This window comes from Cavia porcellus, unplaced genomic scaffold (assembly GCF_034190915.1).
Source record: "Cavia porcellus strain 051 isolate PalLab524CR breed Dunkin Hartley unplaced genomic scaffold, mCavPor4.1 scaffold_30, whole genome shotgun sequence".
Classification (NCBI taxonomy): Eukaryota; Metazoa; Chordata; class Mammalia; order Rodentia; family Caviidae; genus Cavia; species Cavia porcellus.
The window spans coordinates 28,486,755-28,510,947 of NW_026947513.1; the positions used below are offsets into that span (position 1 = coordinate 28,486,755).

General features: G+C 39.0%; 1 protein-coding gene and 1 non-coding gene across 2 annotated transcripts; one reads left to right on the forward strand and one right to left on the reverse strand.

The window, feature by feature from the left end:
• Positions 1 to 153: 153 nt before the first annotated feature.
• Positions 154 to 20,763, reverse strand: Sgcb (sarcoglycan beta). The gene is made up of 6 exons (XM_063240602.1): positions 20,625 to 20,763; positions 14,703 to 14,912; positions 9,138 to 9,323; positions 8,285 to 8,476; positions 7,743 to 7,874; positions 154 to 3,241 (listed from the first exon to the last, which is right to left on the reverse strand). Exons 1-6 carry the CDS (start codon positions 20,658 to 20,660, stop codon positions 3,038 to 3,040), a joined length of 960 nt encoding a protein of 319 aa, XP_063096672.1. The 5' UTR covers positions 20,661 to 20,763; the 3' UTR covers positions 154 to 3,037.
• LOC111757348 (small nucleolar RNA SNORA2/SNORA34 family) lies at positions 15,697 to 15,832 on the forward strand. The gene has a single exon (XR_002791718.1). It is a non-coding gene; the product is annotated as a small nucleolar RNA SNORA2/SNORA34 family (small nucleolar RNA).
• Positions 20,764 to 24,193: the final 3,430 nt, after the last annotated feature.

Below are 24,193 nucleotides of genomic sequence, written 5' to 3' on the forward strand. Positions count from 1 at the left end.
CACACAGGAGGCGGGGAATACCCGAACTGGGAATGCCCTACTTTTCAACTCTGACTACAAAGATTACACAAATACAGCTCTCAAGCCGTGTTTAAATTATATTTTTATAACCAAGCAGAAACTCAATATATAACTATTAAAAAACTAAGAACAAACAGTTTACAGACTTTTTATTGTAAACAGAGGTCATTAATAATTATTACAAACTGAACTGAAACTCAGGCTAGCAATGTGAAACAACTTGGTAGGTTGATTTTTATATGGCACAATTTTTAATCTTTTTCCTACTCAACAAAAAAGGACACTGACTATCAGCTTTTCAATGGTCTCTTCTATCAAGTAGCACCATTAACATTCTCACCCCCTTAAAAACACTCATTCAAAACTAGAACTTCTGTCTTTCATCATCAAAACTCACAAAATTTATTGTTTTTTTCATAGTGCAAAAATACAAATACATATATTTAAAAATACTGCAGACTATTTACAGGGAATCCTTGTTTGTGTGTTCTTGCATTTTTCCCTTCAGTCCATTAGACAGTCTAAAAAATGTTGCATTTCTTTCTTTTGTCCCTCTTATCAATGCAGTACACCTCTGCAAAGTTACTGTCATTTAAGGAAGCAGGAAAGAGTCTGCACCCGCCCAGGTCCTGTCTTGGCAGCTGCCTCCCCCAGGCTGCAGCTCAGTGCAGAGGAGTGAGCACACAGCAGGAGGCAAATTTTTCTGCTTACAGAAAAATACCATCTGGTGGTGAGTTTGGGTAGCTGAAACTTTACTGTGAATGAAGATAGGTCGCAGTTAAAATGGGGTGGTTTGTTCTTGTTCTGTTTCCCACTAAATTTCCTAGGTCTACATTACATGGGCCACTTACAAGGTATCCCAAAATGCTATGCCATTAACAGTCAGTTCTATAAAAACATCTTCTCATGTCAAAAGCACTTAATGGAGATGTATCAAAAACACAAGCACTTCTTAAGCAGCAGTAAAAATACATTAGTTTATGAATTATTCAATAAATAATACTTTGTAATAGTGTTCTGTGGTTTTAGTAAAAAAAGCTTTCCAAACAAATCTAGAGCAGACGAGCAATGAATGTAAAATTTAAAACTACATTGAGCTGATAAGCAAAAATTCCAATGATTGTGTAGGTTTGAGATACTCAGTGATACTGAATGTATTCAAATAGGTTCAACTATCACTTCAATTAATAACACTCAAAGGTCGTGAATCTCATTCTTATTTCATTTAAAAACTGAACTCAGTGTTAGATAATAAATCATTTCTTATTTTAGTACAATCTATTGACTTGACATTCTCTAAGATATTTGGTTTTTCTGTCAGAAAGAACCATAGCTATATTGAATACAATTTTTTTTTTCGTACTGATTTTCTTACACAGTTCAAAGTGACCATGACAGAACATGGTTATACTCTAGGGCAGGTGGGGCCTATGATATGTCCTGCCTATTTTATAGTACTCTATTTTGGGGTCCCTGTCCTTGATCCCGTGTCTGTGTTAGATTCTAGAGTTCCTTTCAAATTGAGTAATTCAAAATATGTTTAAAGTCAACTGGCTTCAGAGCTCTATTGAAACAGTGATCTCAGAAGCAGAAATAAATTCTTATACTTACTTAAAATTACTTGTCTTACTTCTTGGATTAGCATTCTTGAGGCCAGTGTATCCTAACTTCTTTTCAAGGCATGACACACACTGTTACAGGTGCTGGTAGTGTGGCACACTGGCCGGCCACATCAGGAGCAGGACTGGAGTGTGCCTGTGGCCTGCCTGCCTTCCCTGTGCTGCCTGAGGTCAGGGGAGGACAAACCCCTCGGTGTCTCCTGTGTGTCAAAGCTGGAAAACTGGTATACCTCATATGGAGGCCAATTAGTCTTCTCTATTTAATAATATTTTTGAATTGGCTTACGATAGTTTAAAATCTGACAGTGATTGGTCTTCTTTTTTGTGACATGAAATTTGTCTTTTAACTAGAATAGCATAACTGTTTTATTTGATTCTTACCTGTGTAGGTAAGCTTGAATTTGTCTTTTTTTCACCTTTCTAGAGTTTTAAATAACTGAAAATTAAGTGCAGATAGTAAAAAGATGGTATTTGGGATCAGGTACATGTAGATTTAAATCACACTTGAATTCCAATCCTAGCTCTGTTATTTACTATGTGATGTTTGACAAGCTTCTTAATTTCTCTGATCTGCAGTTTCTTACTGGTTAAACCGGGATAATAATACCTACTCACAGAGTTGCTGTGAGAGTAAGATATTAAACATGCAGTACCTAGATGCTATCACTAAATGACAGCTATCACTATTATTTAAAAGTTAAAGCTGAGATTGTGTTTTAATTTCCACCACATTATGAACACTTAATATTTATCACTGTTTCAAGTAACCACTCTATTAGAGCATTTTCTTCTTAGTGCAAAATTAATGAACCATATTTTCTTTCTTGTTTTTTTCCTTCATAGTTTCTTACTGTCTCACATGTCTACTTCTTTAATTCCTTCACTTGCACGTGATAACATGGCTCAAGGTTAGTGCCCTAAAAATCTGTGTCTTTCCTATTAGAAGCCAAACAAACAAAACAAAAAACCAAAAATAACAGCATGAAAAACTATGTACTGCAAACATGTACTAATTTTCAAAAGAAAAAAAAATAGATGCCATGCTTCTGGTAGGCCTATCAGACTCAAGGCTCATTATAGTAAGTCTAAGCAACTGCTTCAGCACTTTAAAATTCATTAGACAAGGGACACAGGAATTTAAAAATACTTCTGCAAAGATTAATTTCATTAACTTTTGTGATTAGAGCACTATCATTCAAAAATTAGTGTAACAATAAAATATATTAGAATTCGGTCTCAAGAGTATTTGTAATAGGGAGAGTACATAATACAGACAATAGTGCTCTCAGTTAAAATAACTATAGTGAGTTATCACAAACTGTAAAAAGATGATCTGCATGCATACTCTTAAAAAACAAAGGTCGAGTCAAATGTAAACATAGATGACCTCTGGTGTTCTAATGCGTGTTTCCACAGGGATTGTCTGAGACTTGGCAGCCCATGTTCTGGCTGGTCACTTGCACTTTGAAGAGGGTCCCATCAGCACACATGCAGAGCTTGTAGCGTACCCAGTCTCCACCGCTCAGCTGATCTCCACTGGAGGAAGTGGGCAGCCGAGTCGTGCTGACCATCACAGTTCCATTGAGGATGATGCTATTTTCCTAGTGGAGGAGGAGAATATGATTTACTTACCTCCGCAGGTGGGTAGAGAATGAAATTATTAAACAAAGGTACTGGATCAGTACAACAAAAGAAAGTACTAAGAGAATAAAGTCATAACCAAGCAATAATGGCAGCAACCCAAACCCAAATCAATGCCAAAATTCAACTGGTAACTGGGCACAGTGGCATATGGGGATATGCCTATAGTCCTAGTAACTGAGGCAGGAGGATTGTAATTTGAGTCCAGCCTGGGCAACTTATCAAGACCCTTCTCAAAATAAAAAATAATTCTAAAAAGAAAGGCTGGAGATGGAGTTCAGTAATACAGCCCCCTGTTTCAATTCCCGTACAACAGGGGGAAAATTTTTAAATGGTGACTTTTTAACTTATTGGATTTATGCTGCATGTCAATTGCAACACAACTTGCAATTATTAGTTAAAATTACATTAAAACTCCTAAGCATATAATGAAACTCATGTTGATAGTCTCATAATTTTCACTTAATTCTTCAGCGAACTGTAACAAAGTCACTGGTAAGTTTGTGATGATGAGAAGAAAATGCTACTATTTTCTCCTAGTGGTAATTAATTTTAATGAATGGAGATGAACAGAAGATTAGAAACACATGATTTGTTTTTCCTTTTTTTTTTTTTTGGTCTTTTTCGTTTTTATCGGTACCAGGAATTGAACTCACAACTGCCTGCTTTCAAGGCAGGCGCTTATGCCGCTGAGCTAAATCTCCAGCCCCGAAACATGTGATTTTAAAGACTGGCCATTCAAACTTCCTGGAGCCCTCTTTTTGGAGCCCACTTCCCTTGAAACTCTTACACTGCAGACTCTTTTTAGGGACTTTTTCCTCCTTTGCCCTTTTCACTCAATAACTAATTAGTAACTGGCTACTTTGTACCAGGCACTGTTCTCGGTGGTGGGGCTACAGCAGCACACAAAATGGGCAAAGTCCAAGTTCTGACATGGCTGACAGTTAACGCAGTGGGAGCAGACAGTGAAGACATAGGTAAAATACACAGGGCTTCAGGAGAGGTAAATGCTGTGAAGAAAAATAAGGCTGGCTAAGTAGAGAGACGGGCAGGTGACACTCTATTTTACACAGGGCGGCTGTTGAGAGCTCTTATTCCAACAGAAACTGGAAGGGAGGGAGGGAGGTAGCCTCCGAGAGCAGTGCACAAGGAGCAGAGGCAGAGTGTGTGCAAAGGCGAAGACACGTGGTGCTCTAGGGACACTAAGGGGTCAGGTGGGGGTGAGCCCCAAGGTTGGGGGAGGGCCTGGCAGAGTTGAAGCAAATAACTGAGGGCTAGACATACACGGGATGGAAAGGAACTCCGGATTCTATTTGAAATTAGGCAGGAACTCGTTTAGAGGCTTCAGCAGAAGGAAATGATAAAAGCTTTTTAAAGGTCACTGGGGGTGCTGGGTAGGGATAAAGCGGAAATTCCAGTTGGGAAGCTGTTCCAAGTTCAGGCAGGAAATGAGGGCAGTTATATCCTGGTGGTGGTAGAGGTGATACAGGCAGACTCTGTCTCCTGACGGTAGAGCCAGAAGGCTTTGCTGCTGGACTAGCTATCACTGTACCAGCTGGGGTCACTCAGAGAAAGGTAAGGAGGACAGCAGGCCTTCAGACTTGTTAGACTTCGTCTACCAGGTATGGAAATGGAGAAGGTCAGCAGGCAGCTGGTTAAGTAATCTTAGTTCAGAGGAAAGCTTAAAGCAGGAGTTCCATCCATGGGGTCATCAGCTTACAGAGGGCACTGGAAACAATGGGAAGTTGGTCATAAAGTAATAGCATGGCTAACTGATTAGGCAGTGGTAGCACAGGGTGAGTACCCCTTATCTGAAGTGCTTGGGATAATAAATATTTCAGATTTGAGAGTCTTCTGGATTTGGAACATTTCCATAGAATGTACTTATAAGGAACTATGTAGGTTTTTAAATTTTGTTCCTATACTGCCATCTTATGGTCATTTAAAATTATTTTCTTTAGTTAGCTGTTTTCCATAAAATTCCAGTGTTCTACCAAATGGCAGAGTGACTGATTAGTTAAAAATGTATTTAAAAAATAGCTAGAAGACGATTTTTAATGTTCTCACCACAAAGAAATGATAAATGTTGGAGGTGATGGCTATGCTAATTCATCAAATTTGACCATTACACAAATTTTTATCACATTATCATACTGTCCCCTATAAATATGTATATTGTGTCAATTATAAATTTAAAAAGCAAAATAAAACTAAAAAATAATTTGAGGGCCAGTAATATAGTCAGTGGTAACAGCGCCTGCAGGGCAAGCATAAGATCCTGAATTCAATTCCTGGTACCAGAAAAAAAAAAAAAAAAGAGTTTGATTAAATTCAGGGTTTATTTTTTGTTTCCATACTGAGGCTTAATCCCAGAGCCTTTGCTCTGAGTGATATACCTAGCCTCTTTTTTCATATTTTCAGACAGGGTCTTGCTGGTCATTTTAGATAATCTAGGCTCAAATTTGCTATCCTTTGGCTTCAGTGTTCCAGAGTTCTATGATAAAATTCTAATAATTACTTACTTTTAAAAATTAGCCACTGATTTTAACTGAATTATAAAGCTAATTATCTATACAGGAGAACTTTTAAACAAGGATCTAAGTGTAAAAAAGGGAGGATTAGGGACTGGAACGGGGACAAGACTAGTGGGGAGGGTGGACAGCATCAATGCACACTACAGGCAAAACACAGTGACATCTATTAATGTGTACACTTAGTATGTGTTCACTACAAAAAATAGAAGCTAACTGTCCTTTTAACATTGGGCCCTTTTCCTTTAAATATAAGGAAACAAATTATGTTTCCATGTGTACTTTAATCTATTTCAACGTTTGTCGTGTTAACAAGGTAGAATGAGATGAAAATTTTCTGGTAGAAAAATCAAGGATTGAGGTAACTTGCCCGTTGAACAGTCCAACCTCTTGCTGCTTTGACTTCCTACCTAGTGCAGAGAACTACAGTCCTGCTGCTACTATTTCTCAGTTCCCTTAGAAGATTTTACCACAATGCGAATCAAAAGTACTCAGTGTTAGCCAGGTATGGCAGTGTACACCCGTAAACCTAGCATTTGGGAGACTGAGACAGGAGGATCATTACAAATTCAAAACCAGCCTGGGCTACAAAGTGAGCTCCAGGACAGCCTAAACTGCAATCAAGACCTTGTCTCAAAAAGACAAACAAACAAACAAACAAACAAAAAAACTACTCATTATTGCTACGGCATTTCTGCAAGAATTACATTAACATTTATCTTTATTATTTACAGATAGAATTCTGTGCATTAGAGGAAAAAGCTGTTTATGAAAATGAGATAACCTCTTTTCTAAAGTCTATTATTCCTAAGAGCTGAAATTTAATTTTTTAAAAAGGAAAGTATTATTTAAAAGTCCTTAATTTTAAGGTCTCTTTTATTATGCAATGCTTGGTAGACAAATTTAATTAGCTTTAGTTAATTACACAGGGAATTTTGAAAAAATATATTTTTACCAAAACTGTGTGCTAATAACAAGCTTTTGCACTTATGTGCCCTTTATATCAAGTATGGTGGCTGCTTTCAGATATAACCATGAAACACAAAGAAAATTTCACTTTAAAAAGCCACAATAAAAGCAAAAATATTTTTTATCTTTCCCTTACAATTAAAAATGGATGTCCATCTAACAATGCATTTTATACATTTGCTAATTTTTTGGTCTTTTTCATTTTTATCGGTACCGGGGATCGAACTCATGACTGCCTGCTTGCAAGGCAGGTGCTTATGCTGCTGAACTAAATCCCCAGCTCCACATTTGCTAATATTTTTTACTTTTTTTTTTTTTGGTACTGGGAATTGAACTCATAACCTAAGCCAGGCAGGCTTGGTGCTGCTGAGCTATATCCCTGGCCGTAATTTTTTTCCTATCATGTGATATGAAACTCATGGAAGGATATGAAGAATCTTTAAAAAAACTTCAACAACTTCATTGAATGGGTACTTTGATCTTTTACATTTTTCTTTTAAAAGGGTTTTTCTCTTGCTTTAAAAAAAAAAATACAGCGGGGGCTGGGGATTTAGCTCAGCAGTATAAGCACCTGCCTTGCAAGCAGGCGGTCGTGAGTTCGATCCCCGGTACTGATAAAAAAAAAAAAAAAAAATACAGTGGGATGTAGAAAATACAATCTAGCAGAAATAAAAATAATATTAAACTGTCTGCTATCCTACTATCCACAGCTAAATCCTACTATCCACAGCTAAATATTGTTAGTATCTTGACATATCCTTCCAGGTTTTTATGAATATACGTATGTTCTAAACAATAAAAACTTTTCACAAACTATTTTAATAACTTTCTTTCACTTACAATCTACTCTGAACATCTTCCATAACAAAAACCATTTTTAATAACTGTTTATTATTCCATATATGGATTCATGAGTCTAAAAATCCAATAATTCTCTTAAATTCCTAAAAAAAATACTCACAGCCTTTAACTCCATATCACCACCCATGTGAAATTCAATAGTTTTGCCCATAATGAATACTCCTTCATTTCCACGCACAATAGCACGCCCATCAACTTTTATATTTAAATCACTGGTAGCATTGCTGGTAATCTAAAAATGAAACAAAAGAGTTTATAAATTAATATGATAATTATCATAGAGAAATGGTACTTTCCACCATGAGATATGAAAGACAATTTTATAGATGTGGGAACTGATATAAAAGACTTGATAATGTTCAGACAAGCTAAGTAATAACAGATCTAAAACTAATAATTGCCAACATTCTGGAATACGCTCTTTCATACCACTGTGAAGTAGTAAGGTTGTCTTCCTGCTTTACAACTTTAGATAATAATTTTCTCCTAGTAGTAAAGCAAAGAAAATAAGGGCTGGGGATTTAGCTCAGCGGCATAGCGCCTGCCTTGCAAGCAGGCAGTTGTGAGTTCAATCCCCGGTACCGATAAAAAAAAAACAAAAAAGACCAAAAAAAAAAAAAAAAAAAAGAAAATAAATCATACCCTTTCAGTAGATGCTTTTTGAACGTTCAAACTTTTCACTCCACTTGGCAAATGAAACTCATGAGTTTCGTAGTCTGTACTGAATAAGATATTTTGAGTCCTTGGGTCGAAAAATTGCATACCAATGTCACTTGTAATAGAAGTTTTGTTCTTTTCTACACTGAGCTTTGTTGTCCCTTGCTGAAAAACAATCTTCAGAAAAACATTTTATTGTGAATACTTTCAAAGAATGCTACAACCAAAAATCATAAAGTTATTTTTTAAAACTATAATAACAAACTAACTTCAAATACTTTTAGCTGCATATGTCCCGACGCCTCTCAATTTGGAAGAGAGTTCTTTAAAATAAAGGCTTTTAAGGTTCTGCACAGATACTTAGGTCATAGCGAATATGGCCTGGAGTGGGTCAGAATACCTCCATGAGGTTTTACCCAGTTAACAGCTTGTATCATAGCTGCTGCCTGGCCTGGCCTGCTACTGAGGAAGAGGCACATTCTCTTCCAGAGACCCAAAAAATACCAGACAATTGTAACCTGGGAATGTGCTTTTCTTATTGCTTCTGCACACAGAAAAGAATGACTGAAGTATTCTGGTACTAATTATATCTGACAATGCCACCATTGAACAAATTCTAGAATATTAAGAAACTATCTTACTTTATAGATTATAAAACCAATCATTATTAAATATTGACTATTTACGAAAAATGAATATATTCATGAATATATAATAGTATTTTAATTTCCTGTACAGGAAGATACGTATTTCCAATAGTGAACCCCAGGTTTTTTGTAAAGAATTTCTGTGCACAGACAATCTCCAAGTTCATACCGCATTTAACATAATAACTTACAGGCTGGTTGTTGCCAGTGATGACCAAATTTTCATTTCGCCTTCCTCCTACTGTGCTCTTATAAAGAGGATGAATAATTCCCATGTCAGATACTTGTTTAAATCGAAGCAGACCACTTTCATGAAACTCCATGCTGTCACAACCATTTGGTCCAATTCGAATTACAGCCCAGATAACAAGTGTTATCTGAAAAACAGGGAAAGCCCTCTGTTAAAGCAGCATCCCCCTGACTCACCTGGAAGACAGAGACGATCACTGCCAAAGCATTAAAGACTTCCTGAAATATTCAATCAGTACGATGAACCCATGAACCCATCAAGTAGTTTTCTGTTTTAAAAAAAGCCAATTTTATTTTTATGAAGGTATCACATGCAAATTTCTATGAGCTAAAATACACTAAAAGGTCTACAATAAAAAAGAGCAGTATCTTATTTTTCTACCTTTCCCATATCTCATTCCCTAGGGATAACCATTTGCAACAATTTTAACTATTTTACCTAGTATTTACCTCCATATTTATAAGTATTATATGTATATATTATGTATTTTTTATTTTAGCATATGAGAATTTTAGCTTATTTATATATCCTTTTTTCCCCTCCCAACTCTAATCTCAAGTTTTAAATTAAACTCATGTTGAGTACTTTTTTCCACCTAAGTACTAACCAGGCCTGCCCCTGCTTAGCTTCTGAGATCAGACAAGATCAGGCGTGTTCAAGGAGGAATGGCCACAGACAGGTTCAGTACTTTCTGTATTACGGCCATGCAAATGCTATTCACTGCTAAACCAAACATTGCCTTATGATAGCAGCTTCCTTTGTGTCTCTTGGAGTTAATCTTTTTTTCTTTAATTTGCGTAGTTTCTTTGAAAAATCCTAATTCTCAATCCCTCTAACATTTCCACAAATCTCAATAAAAAGGTCTCTAAGTCCAGGCTTCAGATGATGAAGATAATTGGTCCAAGTATTAGTTCTATTTCTCTCTCTCAGGAAATCTCTCCGGGACCCATCATTTGCTCCAGGCTGGAATGGTTGGTCTCCGGCCTCCTGCACAGCCCTAACTGTGAACTTTTCCTTCATTTTCAGGCTGTAACTCTGATCTTTCTCTTGTGTGAGATACTCAGTTTCCTTGCATTCAGTTTTCCAAATGTTTTTATAATTCTTCACATTTGACTGATACTCTGTGTAGGTATTTCACTGATTTGAAATTACCTTCTTTCTAAACGTTGAAAGCCATCACTCTTTGCCTTCCAATCTCTAATGCTGCTTTTCAGAAGTCCAATGCCACTCCTAAGTGTGTTTTTTGTATACAACTTGTTTTTTACTCCCTCTGGAAGATCTTTTCTTTACTCGTGTTTTTTTTTTTTTTTTTTAATTTCCCAGCAGTGGCTTGGTATCTTTTTAAAATTTTTTTAATTTTAGAAAAGAATAAAACCAAACCAAACAGAATAAAGCCAATCAGAGCAAAACAATGCAAGAGATACAGAACTTCAAAACAAGAAAATAGGAAATCAACAATAGCTATCATAATGCTTCTTGTTATCTTCAAAATAGCTGTCCATAGCATCAGACAAAATAAAATCAAACAAAACAAAACAATAAAACCAGTCAAAACAAAACAATGAAAGTGATACAGGTCTTTAGAACAAGATAATAGAAAATCAACAATGGTTACCATAATATATCTTGTTACCTTTAAAATAGCTGCCCACACCATCATATATAATAATCAAAACAATGAAAACCATACAGGACTTCAAAACAAGACAATAAGAAATTAACAATGGCTACCATAATACCTCTTTGTATCTTCAAAATAGTTGTCTAGAACATCAGACATAGGCATGTAAATTAACCAATCAATACTAGAATTAAGTTGTTTTTTTTACTTCAGTTGTGATCTTTTCAGAAATTTCATGTGTGTGACTTCTAATTCCTACTATATCTGTGTCTCTTGAACTACTTGTGCTGCGTGAGCTGGAGGTCTGAGATTATATATTGCTCCTTTGTTTTGACATTTTCCTGTTTCGCTCCAAATCAGCTCACTGTTGCATCCTGAGTGCTTCCTGCGTTTGTTGCTAATGCCTTGGTGTAGTGGACTGGACTAGGCACCTGGGTTCCTCTGATCCTGGGTTCCTGGAGTGGTGGAGAGGCACAAGGCAGTGGTTCACCAATGCTCCCTCCATGGCAATGGGGTTTTGGGGGTGCAGTTTCTTCTCTGGGTCCAGGTTGGGCTTGATGGATCTCTCTGGGCCACTAGTGTGGTGCCTTAGTGCACAGTTTTCTTCTATTAAGTCCCATTTGGTTCGGTCAGTTTAGTCCTATTAAGTCTAGATTTGGTTCAGCTCTTATATTTCTGTGCTGATTTTCTATCTAGTTAATCTGTCTCTCAGTGACAATGGGGTATTGAGGTCTCCTGTTATAATTGCGTTATTGCTTATTTGATTTTCCGTGTCTACCAAAAATTGTCTTATATAGTTGGGTGCTCTTGTATTAGGTGCATAGATATTTATGATTGTTATGACATTTGTGCTGTCTCCAGTTGTCTCACTGCTCCCTGACTGCATCAATCTTGTGTTATTATTCTTTGCTTCATTTTGTAGCTGTGGATTGATTTCTCATGGTCTCCTATTTTTAGGATATCTTTCTTTTCATGATCACTAGCTGCAATTCTATTTAAGATCTGAAATTCTACCTTTTCCTTCATTCCGTCTGTTGCATATACTTTCAATGGAGGTTTTAATCTTCTGGATCTCTTTTTGTATCTTTATTGTGGATTGTTTTCTCTCCTATATTGGGCATTTTTGTTTCCATCTTTTTCTAAGTTCATCTTTTCTTTTGTGTTTTCTCTAACATCTTTAAGTATTGCTCTTTTTTTGCCTGAGAGATCATTTGCTCTATACCCCTTTCCGCTTGTTTTTTCACTTCTGCTGTTATCATTCAGAAAGTTTCAGTGCTCGACTTCTACCTTCATTCGTCTCACTGAATTTTAGGCCTGTCCTCGGTGGACTGGGGTCTGGGGCTGCACCTGGCCGCTGCATCTTGCCATTCTCCACCTTCTCTTTTTTCTTTTATTTTGTCTCCTATGTTGATGCCTGTCAACCTCCCATGATATACAGCTCTACCACTAGCATTGAGGCCTCTCTCAAGAAGGAAAGATGTCTGTCCCTCAGGGATATCCTCCAGAGGCAGTTGGTTTTTTATAGCTATTCCAAGAACCTACTTCTGGTGTTTACAGTTCTGAGAATGTCCGTGTCGTATCCCAGAGACGTGCTGGGTATGAAGCCCATCTTGGCCTTTGGATCTGGGGGCTGGAACTGGTCAATGGAGTTCTCTAGAGTCCAAATGCGGTCTCCTTGCTGCTGCTTCAGATGCTTCTGAGTCACTGGCCTCACTGATTACTTCACCCTCTAGAGGTGTGTGTTCGTCTGTGCACTAGACTGTTGTCCTCAGTCTTAGGGTTTCTGTTGGTCTTACCTTCTTCCAGCTGGCCTGCCCTCCAGGATGCAATGGAAGAGGCCTGGATTGCAAACTCACCATCTTCCAGCCAGCCCCACTGTCTGGAATGTAATGGAGTGGTGCAGAGCGCAGACTCACTGTCCTCCAGATAGCCCGCCCTCTGGGTGTAATGGAGGAGTGCAGAGCACAGAGTTTGGATGTGTCTTTTTTTTTTTTTTAATGCATTATGTTGGACTCAGAATGGTAGTTTTCTGTTTATGTTAGAAAAATTTCTTCATTCATTTGATAATATTCTCTCTAGCATTTTCCCTCTTCTCACTTTCTGAGCCTCCTATCAACAGAAAACTCCTGGACTGGTTTTTCAGTTTTCCTGAATATTCTGGAAGAGCTTTTTTTCCAATAAGCAGCCATCCATTTATCCATGCGTGTATATTTCTATGAGTTCTTTCTTATTCTTTAATTGCTCCTTTTAAATTGCCTATTCTGATTCTTAGAGATTTTAAAAAAAAGTCTAGTAATCCTTGGCTCAGTGTTCATATTTAACAGTGATTCTATAAAATGTCTATGGAGAATTCTCTAGGTCAGGTTTGTGACCACAGGGATAGCTGAGACTTGAGACCTACCAAATGTACTGCCATCACATCATTTACCTAGGTGTTTAAGTTCTCTAGAGAGGGTTTTTCTACTTTTTGCCTAAAGCCAGCAAGCAGAAGACAGAGGATGAGGGTAAGGCAGCATGGGAAATGGAGTTTTAGAACTCAGCATTCAAACAGTTCTGCTTTATGGACAGAAATCCAGAAAGGCCTCTCTGAATAATGACCTTGGGCAGAAATACCCGGTCTCGTCTAAGATGTCCAGATACTCCATTGGATGGGTTAGAAAGGGTAGCTGTCTAATTGTTCCCTGGAAGACAGGGCAAGCCCACATATCTCACTACTAGCAAATTTTTCAAACAAATTCTCTGTTTCAGTTTCCACTCTTCAAGGTAGAGTACTTATACTTTTACCTCTTGAGGCTTTTAAAGGTTGCACAAAGCACTTCACCAACACAGACTACCACCCTGTCTGCAAAACACACGCAGTAGTCGCTCCTCTCTGATATCTGTGTTCCTTGTTCCTCTCTTCCTTTTCATCTTCCTGTATTGTGGCTTAGGACTGCAGTTGACTCCTACTTTCTTCAAAGGTGTCTGTTTCTTAATATTGTTACTTTGAGATGAGTTTTTTAAAGATGAGACATAAATGTCTTTAATCTTCCATCTTAACCTGGAATCTCCAATGAGATCCACTTATGAGATAAAATAAATTTAAAAATGTGCTCTTAGTAAAGCTATTTGTGGTCCCTACTATAAAATGCAAAGTACCAGATCTTGCTGACTTCAGGAAGAATGAGACACAAATGTTTTGATGTACATTTGATATAAAATAGACTAAGAAGATCAGAAGTAAAAAACATAAATGCAATCATTTTTGAGGTGCTAGAAATTACACTTCTGAGCAGACTTACGTACACCAATAATCACTCTCTGCAAACAGTGATCTACACACATGCCACAGAGTTTCACAATTAACCTGCAGAGAATAATGATCTTACTATTAACAGATTTTTTATTTTAAAGAAGCAAAAATCCTTGGAAAAAAACAATGCACCATATGTCCAGCAATACAGTATGAGTCACTTACTAGATGTTTTTTCTCTTGACAATGGGGACTTAGAAACTAAAAAATACAGACCATGACCACCATCAAAGATTTCACAGTTTTAAACCCTACCTGAAGAGGCAACATCAAATGTAAGAACAGCTGAATAAAAACAAAAAAAACTTACAGTTACACACCAAGGCAATAAAAATCATGGCAAAGTTGTCCTCTAGTTACTCTCATTAAAAGTTAAGTACTCAAAGGTAAGAATCCATCAGCCATTTTTTCTAAATGATTAATATATGAAATTATTAGCTTACTAGTTTTTTATACATCTATAAAACATGCATGAAACAGCAGAAAACAGTTCCAAATGCAATTACAGATACTAAGTCCAGGAGGTCATTATGAAAAGGATGAAAATTTCCCCTGTAAAAATTAAACAGAGAATATTTGTACCATATACTCACAATTAAATTGATGACAGCCAGGATAAACAAGAGGATAATCACACAGATGGCTAAATTGCCTTTTCTCCCTCTCAATCCTGTTTTATGGAGACGCTCTTCATCAATTGGAATATACCCAGCCTTGAAGTTACTATTGTGCTCTTTATTAACATTCCTCCTTTCAACAGCCTTCTCACGCATGGACTTCTTTACAGGGCCATTGGAACTTTGCTAAAAATGATACAGAACATAATGAAACAGCAATGCCCTCTCTTTTTGATGCGTTTATTAAGACTAACCTCATAACTAAAGAAAGCTGTTAGGGTATAGACCTAAAATGTTCCCCAAAAGTGAGTGTTCAGAGATACTACTTTTAGAAGCAGAATCATGGGGTGCTATAATCATCAGTGCTTGAATCCACTGATGAATTCATAGCTGACTGTGGTGTTAGAATGCTGGTCCTAGTTAGAAGAGGTGGGTTGCTTAAGGGCATGAACTGAAAAGTTCTATTTTTGCCTCAAGATTCCTGCAGTGGGTTCCAATTTCTTGCCCAGGTCACACAGGCTGCAGAAAAGGAAAGAAAACACAAGCACAGCAGGGATCTGGGACACCAGTTACTCTCTAGGAACAAAGGCTACAAACCACCCAGAACCTTGTTATTTGTTCAATGAGGAAAATGGTGAGAGGACAGCAACTGTACCAGACAAGTGGCAAAGCTGTCAGGCCGTGTAACAGACAGAACAAAGCGTTCTTGCTGAACAGACAGAAACAGCCAGATTGAGGTTATAGTTAAGAGTAACTTTATTTGTAGTCAATTCTAAGAAGGAATTTTCCACTGGAGTCATGCATGCCTCAGTGGAGACATTGTCTCATATCTTAGCGCAATGGCATCCCATCTTGTTTGAGCTCAATAATAGCCGCTGATAATAAAGTATATATTAATCCATTATAAGTCACCTGTTTTCATGAAGATATATACAGTGTCAGCCAGACTCATGAAATAAACTGATAGCCAATGGCCCTGAATCAAGGCCAGCAGTTTTCTGAAGCTATTGATTTCAAGCAGGAGCTATAGGAGTATCTTTCTATGATCGGTTGGCCATTTTAGAACTTGAGAGATACAAAGGTCAATTCATTAGAAAGAAACAACTTGCACCCTGGTAAGCTCATTGCTGCTGGGTGGAGAAGAAACCATGCTCCCCAGTAAGCACCCCTGCCACATGGCCCAGAGAAAGGGAGGCCATGCTCCTATATGAGCCTGCCCAGAGAAGAAGAGGCCACAACCCCTGATGAACCAATCACTGCAGGCCCTGAGGCCCGGAAGCCATGCCCCCTGGGGATTTGCAGCCATGGGTGAAACCTCTATGAGCCTCCTCCTCTCCACAACCCCAGAAACCTTAGATTGCAGGGGATTGGGTTTACTCAGGTACCTGGAATCCCTTGCACTATAGGATGGGCAGCCAGTGCAGGAAACATCAAAGACCCAGCAACTGGCTGATTCCAGGGAGCACAGCAAAATGTCAAGGCAAAGGAAGAGGGTACAATCTCAGACCTCCAGCCCACCCAGAACAAGTCCAGAAAGACAGACACAACAGAAATTAGAAGTCAGACACCTGAAATGTCTGAAATGGTATCAACTGAAGTAGACAACTTAGTGCTTATATTGTTTAATTTTACATGCCTATACTTCATTCAGAACAAGTCCAGAAGACATAGATATAGAGGCAATTAGAAGTCATACACTTGAAATTCCTGAGATGAGGGCAACTGAAGTAAAGAAATAACTTAGTGCTTATGCTGTTTGATTGACTTTGCATGCCTGTGTCTGGTAGTTTAAGCATCTATTTGAGGAAAACAATGTGCATTAGAGCAGGTTGATTTCCTACTCTTATTTTTGAAATCCAACACCATTTCCATTGTTTTATGTTATTGTTCTGTTCTCTTTAAAATAAAAAATAACTGAAAGCCAACCTAGGGAAGTTACCTCTATACATCCTGCACTGCTCCTAAATAAACATAATCACACCTGGGTCTGAGGGAAGGCGATGTGGCAGTTCTCTACATCGCTCTCTGCTTTCTGGCTGCCACTAATTGAGTAGTTTTCCCCCTGCAGGACCTCCCACCCCTGCACGTCTGCTTTAGAGCTAGCTAACTATGAACTGATCCCTTTGAAGTTGTGAGTCAAGTATTTTGTCCCAGCAATAGGAAGGCTGATCAATACAAAAGATGAACTGATTATTGATATATTTTCCATTAATCAACTGCAAGTTATGTTGAGTTGCAGGTTCCAGGTAAAGACATTACTGTACATAGAAGAATTGTGTAGAAGAACTTTCAGTATGATTTGATACACATTTTCCTCTCTGCTTTCAACACTCCTGTCAATAAGGTAAACAGAGGTGCCCTATATATCCTACAGTGGGTAATCTTGTTTTTATTAGTGATTTACTAATTTATACGTACTCATTTATATGAAAAAAATTTGAAACAGCTGACATAGTTACTTATAATTCCTTGACTAAAACTAACATTATTCTAGACCAGCAATTTTTGAATGGTAGACTAGATAAGTTGCGGGGGAGGGGTATAGGGTATAGGATATAAGATATATGATCAAGATAACACTAAGATACTATTTTTTCTCCTTTCTTGAATGGGCAGCAAAATTTTCCAAAGGCTATACAGATGTGATAGCATCACCACTCTAAGAGTTAACAGAATGCTTACTTGGATAGTCCTGTGTTTTCAAACTGTTTTAATTTATAATAGGAGAAATATCAATGGATATAATATGTAAACAAAAGCTCTTTGGGATCCTTAGTAGTTTTTAAGAGAGTAAAGGGAATCTGAGATAAAAAAAATTGAGAACTTCTGCCCTAAATTATGGTGAATAACATATTAGGTAATAATTTTACATAACACAGGCACAAAAGGAATGCGTACTGCCCAGTCTACACTTCTCAGAGTTCTGTAAAGACACGTTTATTGAAGGTGTGCATTGTATGTTTTATGAAGATGTGCATTTTATGTTTTAATATGTATTCCATAAATAGAAACACGAAAGACATAAAGTTCAGGATCATTATCCTTTGGGTACAGTAAGTCCCTAATTTATGAATGAGTTCCATTTCAGGAGAACATTTGTAAGTCAGATTCTTTCCTAAGTCTGACAGAGTGCGTCTTATGCACATTTGGCATACATATACAATGTACAGCATTATAAAACCAAACACACACAAAAAACACTATAAGCTATTGTTACTTTTACATTTACCTTAAAAGGGTAATATAAACATGTGCTACTTCCACAATTAGCTCAGCTCTAAGAATATTTGTAATACAAAGTTTATATCTGTGTAAGTTTGCAATTCAAATGTTCCTAAATCAGGCACTTACTGCCTTGTACTATAATCCTGATTTCCGTAAATAAGGTGGTTAACAGTACACTAAAGTACTCCGTATGTTCAGAAGCCAAAATAGCATAAGCAACTTATACTGCAGAATTCAAAGACACAAGATGATCAGAGACTTTAGGGAACTGGGCGGTAGATGGGTGAGATATGGCAATGCTGTGTAAGTAGTACAGTAGCACACATAATACAAAAGCTGAGATTTGAGTTGAGCCCAAAAGGTGGAAAGGAGTTCGCCAGGCAAAAGAGCAGGAAAGGGCATACTAGACAGAGGGATCAGCATGGCAATTGTGAGTATAAAGTCATCTCTCAGGGAAATAACTATGGTAGCTATTATGGTTTATATCTTGATGTAACCCCCAAAGCCTCTTGCACTTGCAGTGGGAAGGTAATTGGACTAGGAGAGTTTATAGCTAACTTGCTGATAGGAGGTGGGGTCTGATTGGAAGAGGCAGGACACTGGATGCGTGGCCTGAAAGGTTTATCTATCTCTCCTGCTTTTCCCTTCAGTCTCTCCATCCCTCCATGCCACAAGCATTTGTACTCTGCTATGCCTCTCTGCCATGCCATCCTGCTTTTGGGTCAGCTAATGAAGGACTATAAACATGAGCCAAATATTTCCTTTCCTTAGCAGTGAAAAAAGTGACCAAGACAGGTAGATTTGCATGGAGAGAACAGGGATGTCAATGAGGCAAAAATGACTAAGAGGTGCTATTAGGCCACCAAATAACAAAAAGACCATTGCATGAACAACAGATTTTATTTCGAAGGCAGTGGGAACTACTAATGATTGGAAATAGGTTAATAATACAACTTGGGTTTGTATTATAGCAAAACCACTCCAAAAATGAGATGAAGGTGTCAACAGCAAGTTCCTCTAAAAGTTAAGTGAGGGTGTCCTGACAGAGCTTTGGCTTTTCAGGTAAAAAGACTGGAGAGAAGCTTTAAGAAGGACTGTCAGGGTCAGGTGAATAATGACTGTGTGACACAGAGGTGTCTAAAATGACTCTTAAACAGTACCAGCTGCATAATTTGTGGGATGTGGTACAAAAAGAAAACGTTGGGCTCTTTGTTTAAATATCAAGTTAGGGTCACTAGATCAAGCTTGGGTTTCTTCTGAGCCACCTTAAATTGGCCTTGTTGCTATAATTCTTATTGATCAAGTGAATGGATAGTCGAAGCCCTCTGAGGAGTGAACATGATGCAGTCCCGAACTGCATTGAACATTTTTGAGTTTGAGGCCAGTTAAGTTTAAGGCTGGAAACACAAATGCATAAATTTGAAGTGGAGCCTGAGGAATGAATCATGTTGCTCAGCTTGCATAAAGCAAGAATGAAAGCTCCAGTATCCCAAAGCATCAGCAGGTTAATGTGAAAAGATAAACAACTGTCTAACACAGAAGCTAATAAATCAGGAGGGCAATTGTGAAAGCTGAGGAACAACTTAAAACAGTAATTCCAAGCTTTGCTCTTTTCTGTTTCATTCATTCCTTCACATTTACTGTTCAGAATCTACCGGTGCTTGTTATCTGTAGCTGACTTTTCTGAATTTATTTGGAAGTTTTAAGTTTTAGAAGGCAGATTCCATGTCGTCATTCCTCCACCAGTAACTCCTCCAAGACTATAAGGCTAAAATGTCTAAAAGGTTAACCACTTAAGAAAAGCTTTCCAAAAGGTGAAACTACGTGGGCAACCTGGCTCATTCCTTTCAACATTGTAGAAGACAGAGACTTTTCTTTCAAAAAGAGAAACTATCATACCAATTATTTTTGAAGAGAAACAAGTTATGAAGTGACTATAAAAATTTTTATAATAAACCACTCTAGTAACTATACGTACGTATGTACGCATGTTGACATACATATACACGTACACAGACATGTGTATATCAACATAACACTGACATATGAGCGAGGAAAAAGCCTTTTAAATTATGTTAAACTATAAGTCTACAATGCAGAAATACTTGCGAATACATCTTAAAAAGTGATTTAATACCCACTGGGCAGAAGTCAGTTTTTTAATGCTGATAAATCTTCAAAAACCAAAGTTGGAGGGGAATTCTGGGATGGTGACATGTCATCTGGGGATGGCAGAAACAAGCTGTGGCCGCCACCACCTCACACCCAGGCGACAGCTGACCATTTCTTAGGCTGGCCTCCGGCTAAGGCTGAGGTTATTTTTATCTGCATCTTTGCTGGCTATAGAGCAGGGCAGTCCTGGCGCAAGCTCGGGACTGGAGCTGTCGCGTCCCGGGGCCGCGGGGCAGTGAGCCCTCCTGTCTCACGCTGAGGGACAGACCAGGCCAGGCCGAAAGCTGCGCTGACGTCCGCTCCCGGGCAAGAAAGCTCAGGCCCGGGGTCTCGCCTGCCTCTGCTACATCCCGGCTGCGGATAGCTCCTCCTGCTCCGCCCTGCCCCGCCCTGCCAAGCACTCGTGCCCAGCCCTTGCCGGCCCACTCCACCGCTGGCCCAACGGGCAAGACCCTGCTTCACCCACTCTTCCAGCTCCCGGCTGCACCGGGGCTCACAGACCTGCTCGGCCGCCGTCGCTGCCGCGGCTGCAGCCATCTTCCCGAGCCCGCCACCGAAAGCCGCCGCCGTCGCCGCAGCTCAGGACTCCGCGCCGCGGCGCGCCTGCGCCTGCGCGTTGGCTAGGAGGCGGGCCCAGCCGCCCCGGCAACCCTCCCCCGACACGCCCCCTGACACGCCCCCGACACGCCCACCCAGGCTTGCTTTCCCTTGTACTGAGCATCTGCAAAGCGGCTGCAGGTCCGCGTAGCTTACGTCCCTGCCTGAGCCCGACCAGAGGGGAGTTTCGAGCCTCAAAGACCTGGTAGCTCCGGCTCTTCCTAACAAGGGTCCCACGCCACTTCCAGCAGCCCCTGGAGTACCCCAGAAGGCGCCCTCACAATACAGACCTCGGCTCTCCTCTTCACCCTCTGGATAGTGGAGCGCTGGTGTACTGAGCTGTGCTGCCTTCCTTGGCTCACAGGTGGAGGGAAGTTAACAGTTGCCAGTACATTTGTCAAATCCTGAAAATAGTTCCTAGGAAGGTCCCTGAGTCACTTCAAATTGCTTCTTAACTTTTCAGGGCCGTGAATGCCTGGTACAATGAAGGTGAACTGTCCATACAGGACTGGAGATAGTGTTCACCTCGTGTGTCTTTGGGAGCTGATGTGGGTTCGTGAACAATATAGGAATCCAAGGAGCCTAACTGATAAATTTGGAATTTTATTGGCTGAGCTCAGGACCGTCCGGATATAGACCCCTGTTTCAGTGTCCCACCGAGTTGCCCTGAACTGGAAAGTTACACAACTTTTAAAAAAGAAAACCCAAAAAAGACATCCTGTTGGAAACAGTTTAGCTAGAATCTTACATTAATTTTTAGTTGACATCTGTATCCTGCTTCTTTGTTGAGCAGGTTCATTTTTCTCTTGTGTGTGCAGCTCATTTTGCTTTTCTCTTGGGATTGTACTCTAGGTAATTCTTCACTCTTTTGGGTCAAACACAGAACACTAGTCAAATACAGGGCACAAGATGGCGTCAGTTATGCCAAGTTACAACAGGAACCTCCTTTACCAAGCATTCACCGCAAAGCAGGAAGCCACACATAGGTACAAGAAACCTTAGGTGTTTGCTGTGGTTGATATAATCCAACAATTCCTTTAGCAGGAAAGAAAGAGGCAGTGAAATGAGCAGTAACCTAAGCTAACGAATTGTGCAGCCAAATTATTTCTAGGAAGCAGCCTCCTACCCAGGCTGCCTAACTCAGCAAAAACATCTCTTTCTTCAGAAATTCGGGTCAGTTTTGCTTTCTGATGACTGGAGTGGTTATCTGGCAGCTCTGCCTGCTTTACACGAGATGAGTGCTGTGAGGTTTAAATTAAATAATCCATTACATAATAAATGTCCCCTAATCTTTGTTTCTTTCTTTTCCCTGATTTTGGCTAAGGTCCTTACCCAACTGATCACCAATCTGTATACCTTCTTTCCCAAATGTTGGAATTACCTGACTCATATCTCAAAGCTGGATCCTGCCTTAGTTTCTGGGATAAATCTGCATTTTAGGCAAGAAGTTTATAAACTAAAACTTAAGATTTTGGAAAGTATCACTGTGTTAATAATCTGACCCTGTTCCTATCTATCAATTCAGATAACCAAGCTTTTGATTCTCAGTTCCTATTTCCAAATATAGTAAGGTTACTTCTCAATACCTGTGCTTTGTGTTTCTCCCTCTGCTTAGAAAGACTTTCTCTTCTCTGGCAAAGACACCGTTATTCATCCTCAAAAAAACCACCCAAATGTCACACACTTTAAAACCTTTCAAGGGTCTCATCGGCAATTTTACCTGCTTTGCCCTTTCCTCTGCCCCTGGGTTTATGTGATCATTCAAATTGATTACATTAAAGGTCCAACTCTCACTCACCTTTCATCTCCAGTGCCTGACCCAGTAATGAAACTTATTAAGTGTTTTAGAAGTTTGATACTCTAGTTTCTGCCTTGATTTGGCCAACATCTGTCAGTTTAAGTGCTGAGATTGCGGCTCTCTGTTTCTTACAGGACACTTCAGTATTTAACTTGGTGCTGATTTCTGTCCTTTTAGAAGAGATCTAATTCAGTCAGGACTACAAGTTAATGTGAGCCATTCCCAGAAGTATTACCTTCAATCCCCCACCTCATAATGACACTTAGAAGCCTCTGTGCTTGACAATGTGTCTAGTCTCCAAATAGTCATATGAGGTAAGTTCCTATTTTACAATTGGAGATATCAAGGCCCACAGAGGTGGTCACCCAAGTTTTCAACTATTGAAGAGACAGGATTGCACATAGGTTCACCTGACTAAAGTCTTTGTGCTTTTTGACATACAGCACAGCCATTACTTCTGTGGTTCCTTCTGCTTATTGTGTATTAGTAGCATTTGGAAGTACAAAGCAGCATTCCCCCAGGTTGGAGTATAAGTCAGGTTAGGAGGACATTTATTGCTTTGTTTACTTTGTAGGGAGGTTGAATAATGTAGCCCAAAAGATATGTGCAAGTCATATTTGCCAGTACCTTTGTGATCTTTGAAGTTGAACTAGGATCTTTGCAAATTCCTATAGGCTGAATATGTATGCCCCTTCATTCATATGTTAAAATTTGAATCCCTATGTGATAATTCTGGGAAATGATCCTGAGTTTGAAAGGTTGCTTGCTTCACTTTATGCTTCTGTAACAGACTACCTGAGAACAGGTAATTTATAAGGATCAGAAACATTCCTTACAGTACTGAAGGTTGGGAAGCCCAAGGTTGAGGGATCCGACTTTTTGTTGTATCACCCCACGGTAGAAGGCAGAAGGCTGAGAAGAGAGGGCATAGAGAAAGATAATTACACTCATCTTTTAATTTTATTACACTCATTTTTTAAAAATCAGAGACACACTCTTGAAATAAGCAACCCACTTCCACAAGAAAACAGCATTAATTCATTCTTGAGTATGAAAGTCTAAATTGATTTAGACTTAAACCCTCTTAAGTGGCTCATCTTTCAACCCTATTGCCTTGGAAATTAACTTTCTAAACTATAAACTGGGGGAGGGGACAATTTAAATGTTGTATTTAAAAACAATTTCAGCTGGGTGTGGTGGCACACACTTGTAACCCCAGTTCTCAGGAGGCTGATCACTGTGAGTTCAAGGCCAGCCTAGGTTCCGTAAGATCTTGTCTCAAAAACAAAAAGAAAAAAATAGTTTCATTCATGTGGGTCATCAAAGGCTAGAAAATCTCCTTTAAATAGTAATACAACATGCCCTGATCCAAAGAAGCAAGTTCCTAACACAGACAGCAGTAGGACAAGAATAACAAGGCATGTATAAAAGAGGATTAGGCCTGGAATGTATTTCTGGGCTGGAACACAGACTATTCACATAGCTGTGAATGCTGATGGTTTGCAACTGGTAAGGGACACCTGGAAATCAAGAAGGGAATCCCTTGTATATCTTTGCAGCTTATTTCATATGTTTATGTTTAATGGAGTATGAACAGCATATGCATCACTCCATTTCCGTAAGTAGATTCAGTTAGCTTTTGTTGGCTTAACATTTCAAATTAAAATTCAGTGGA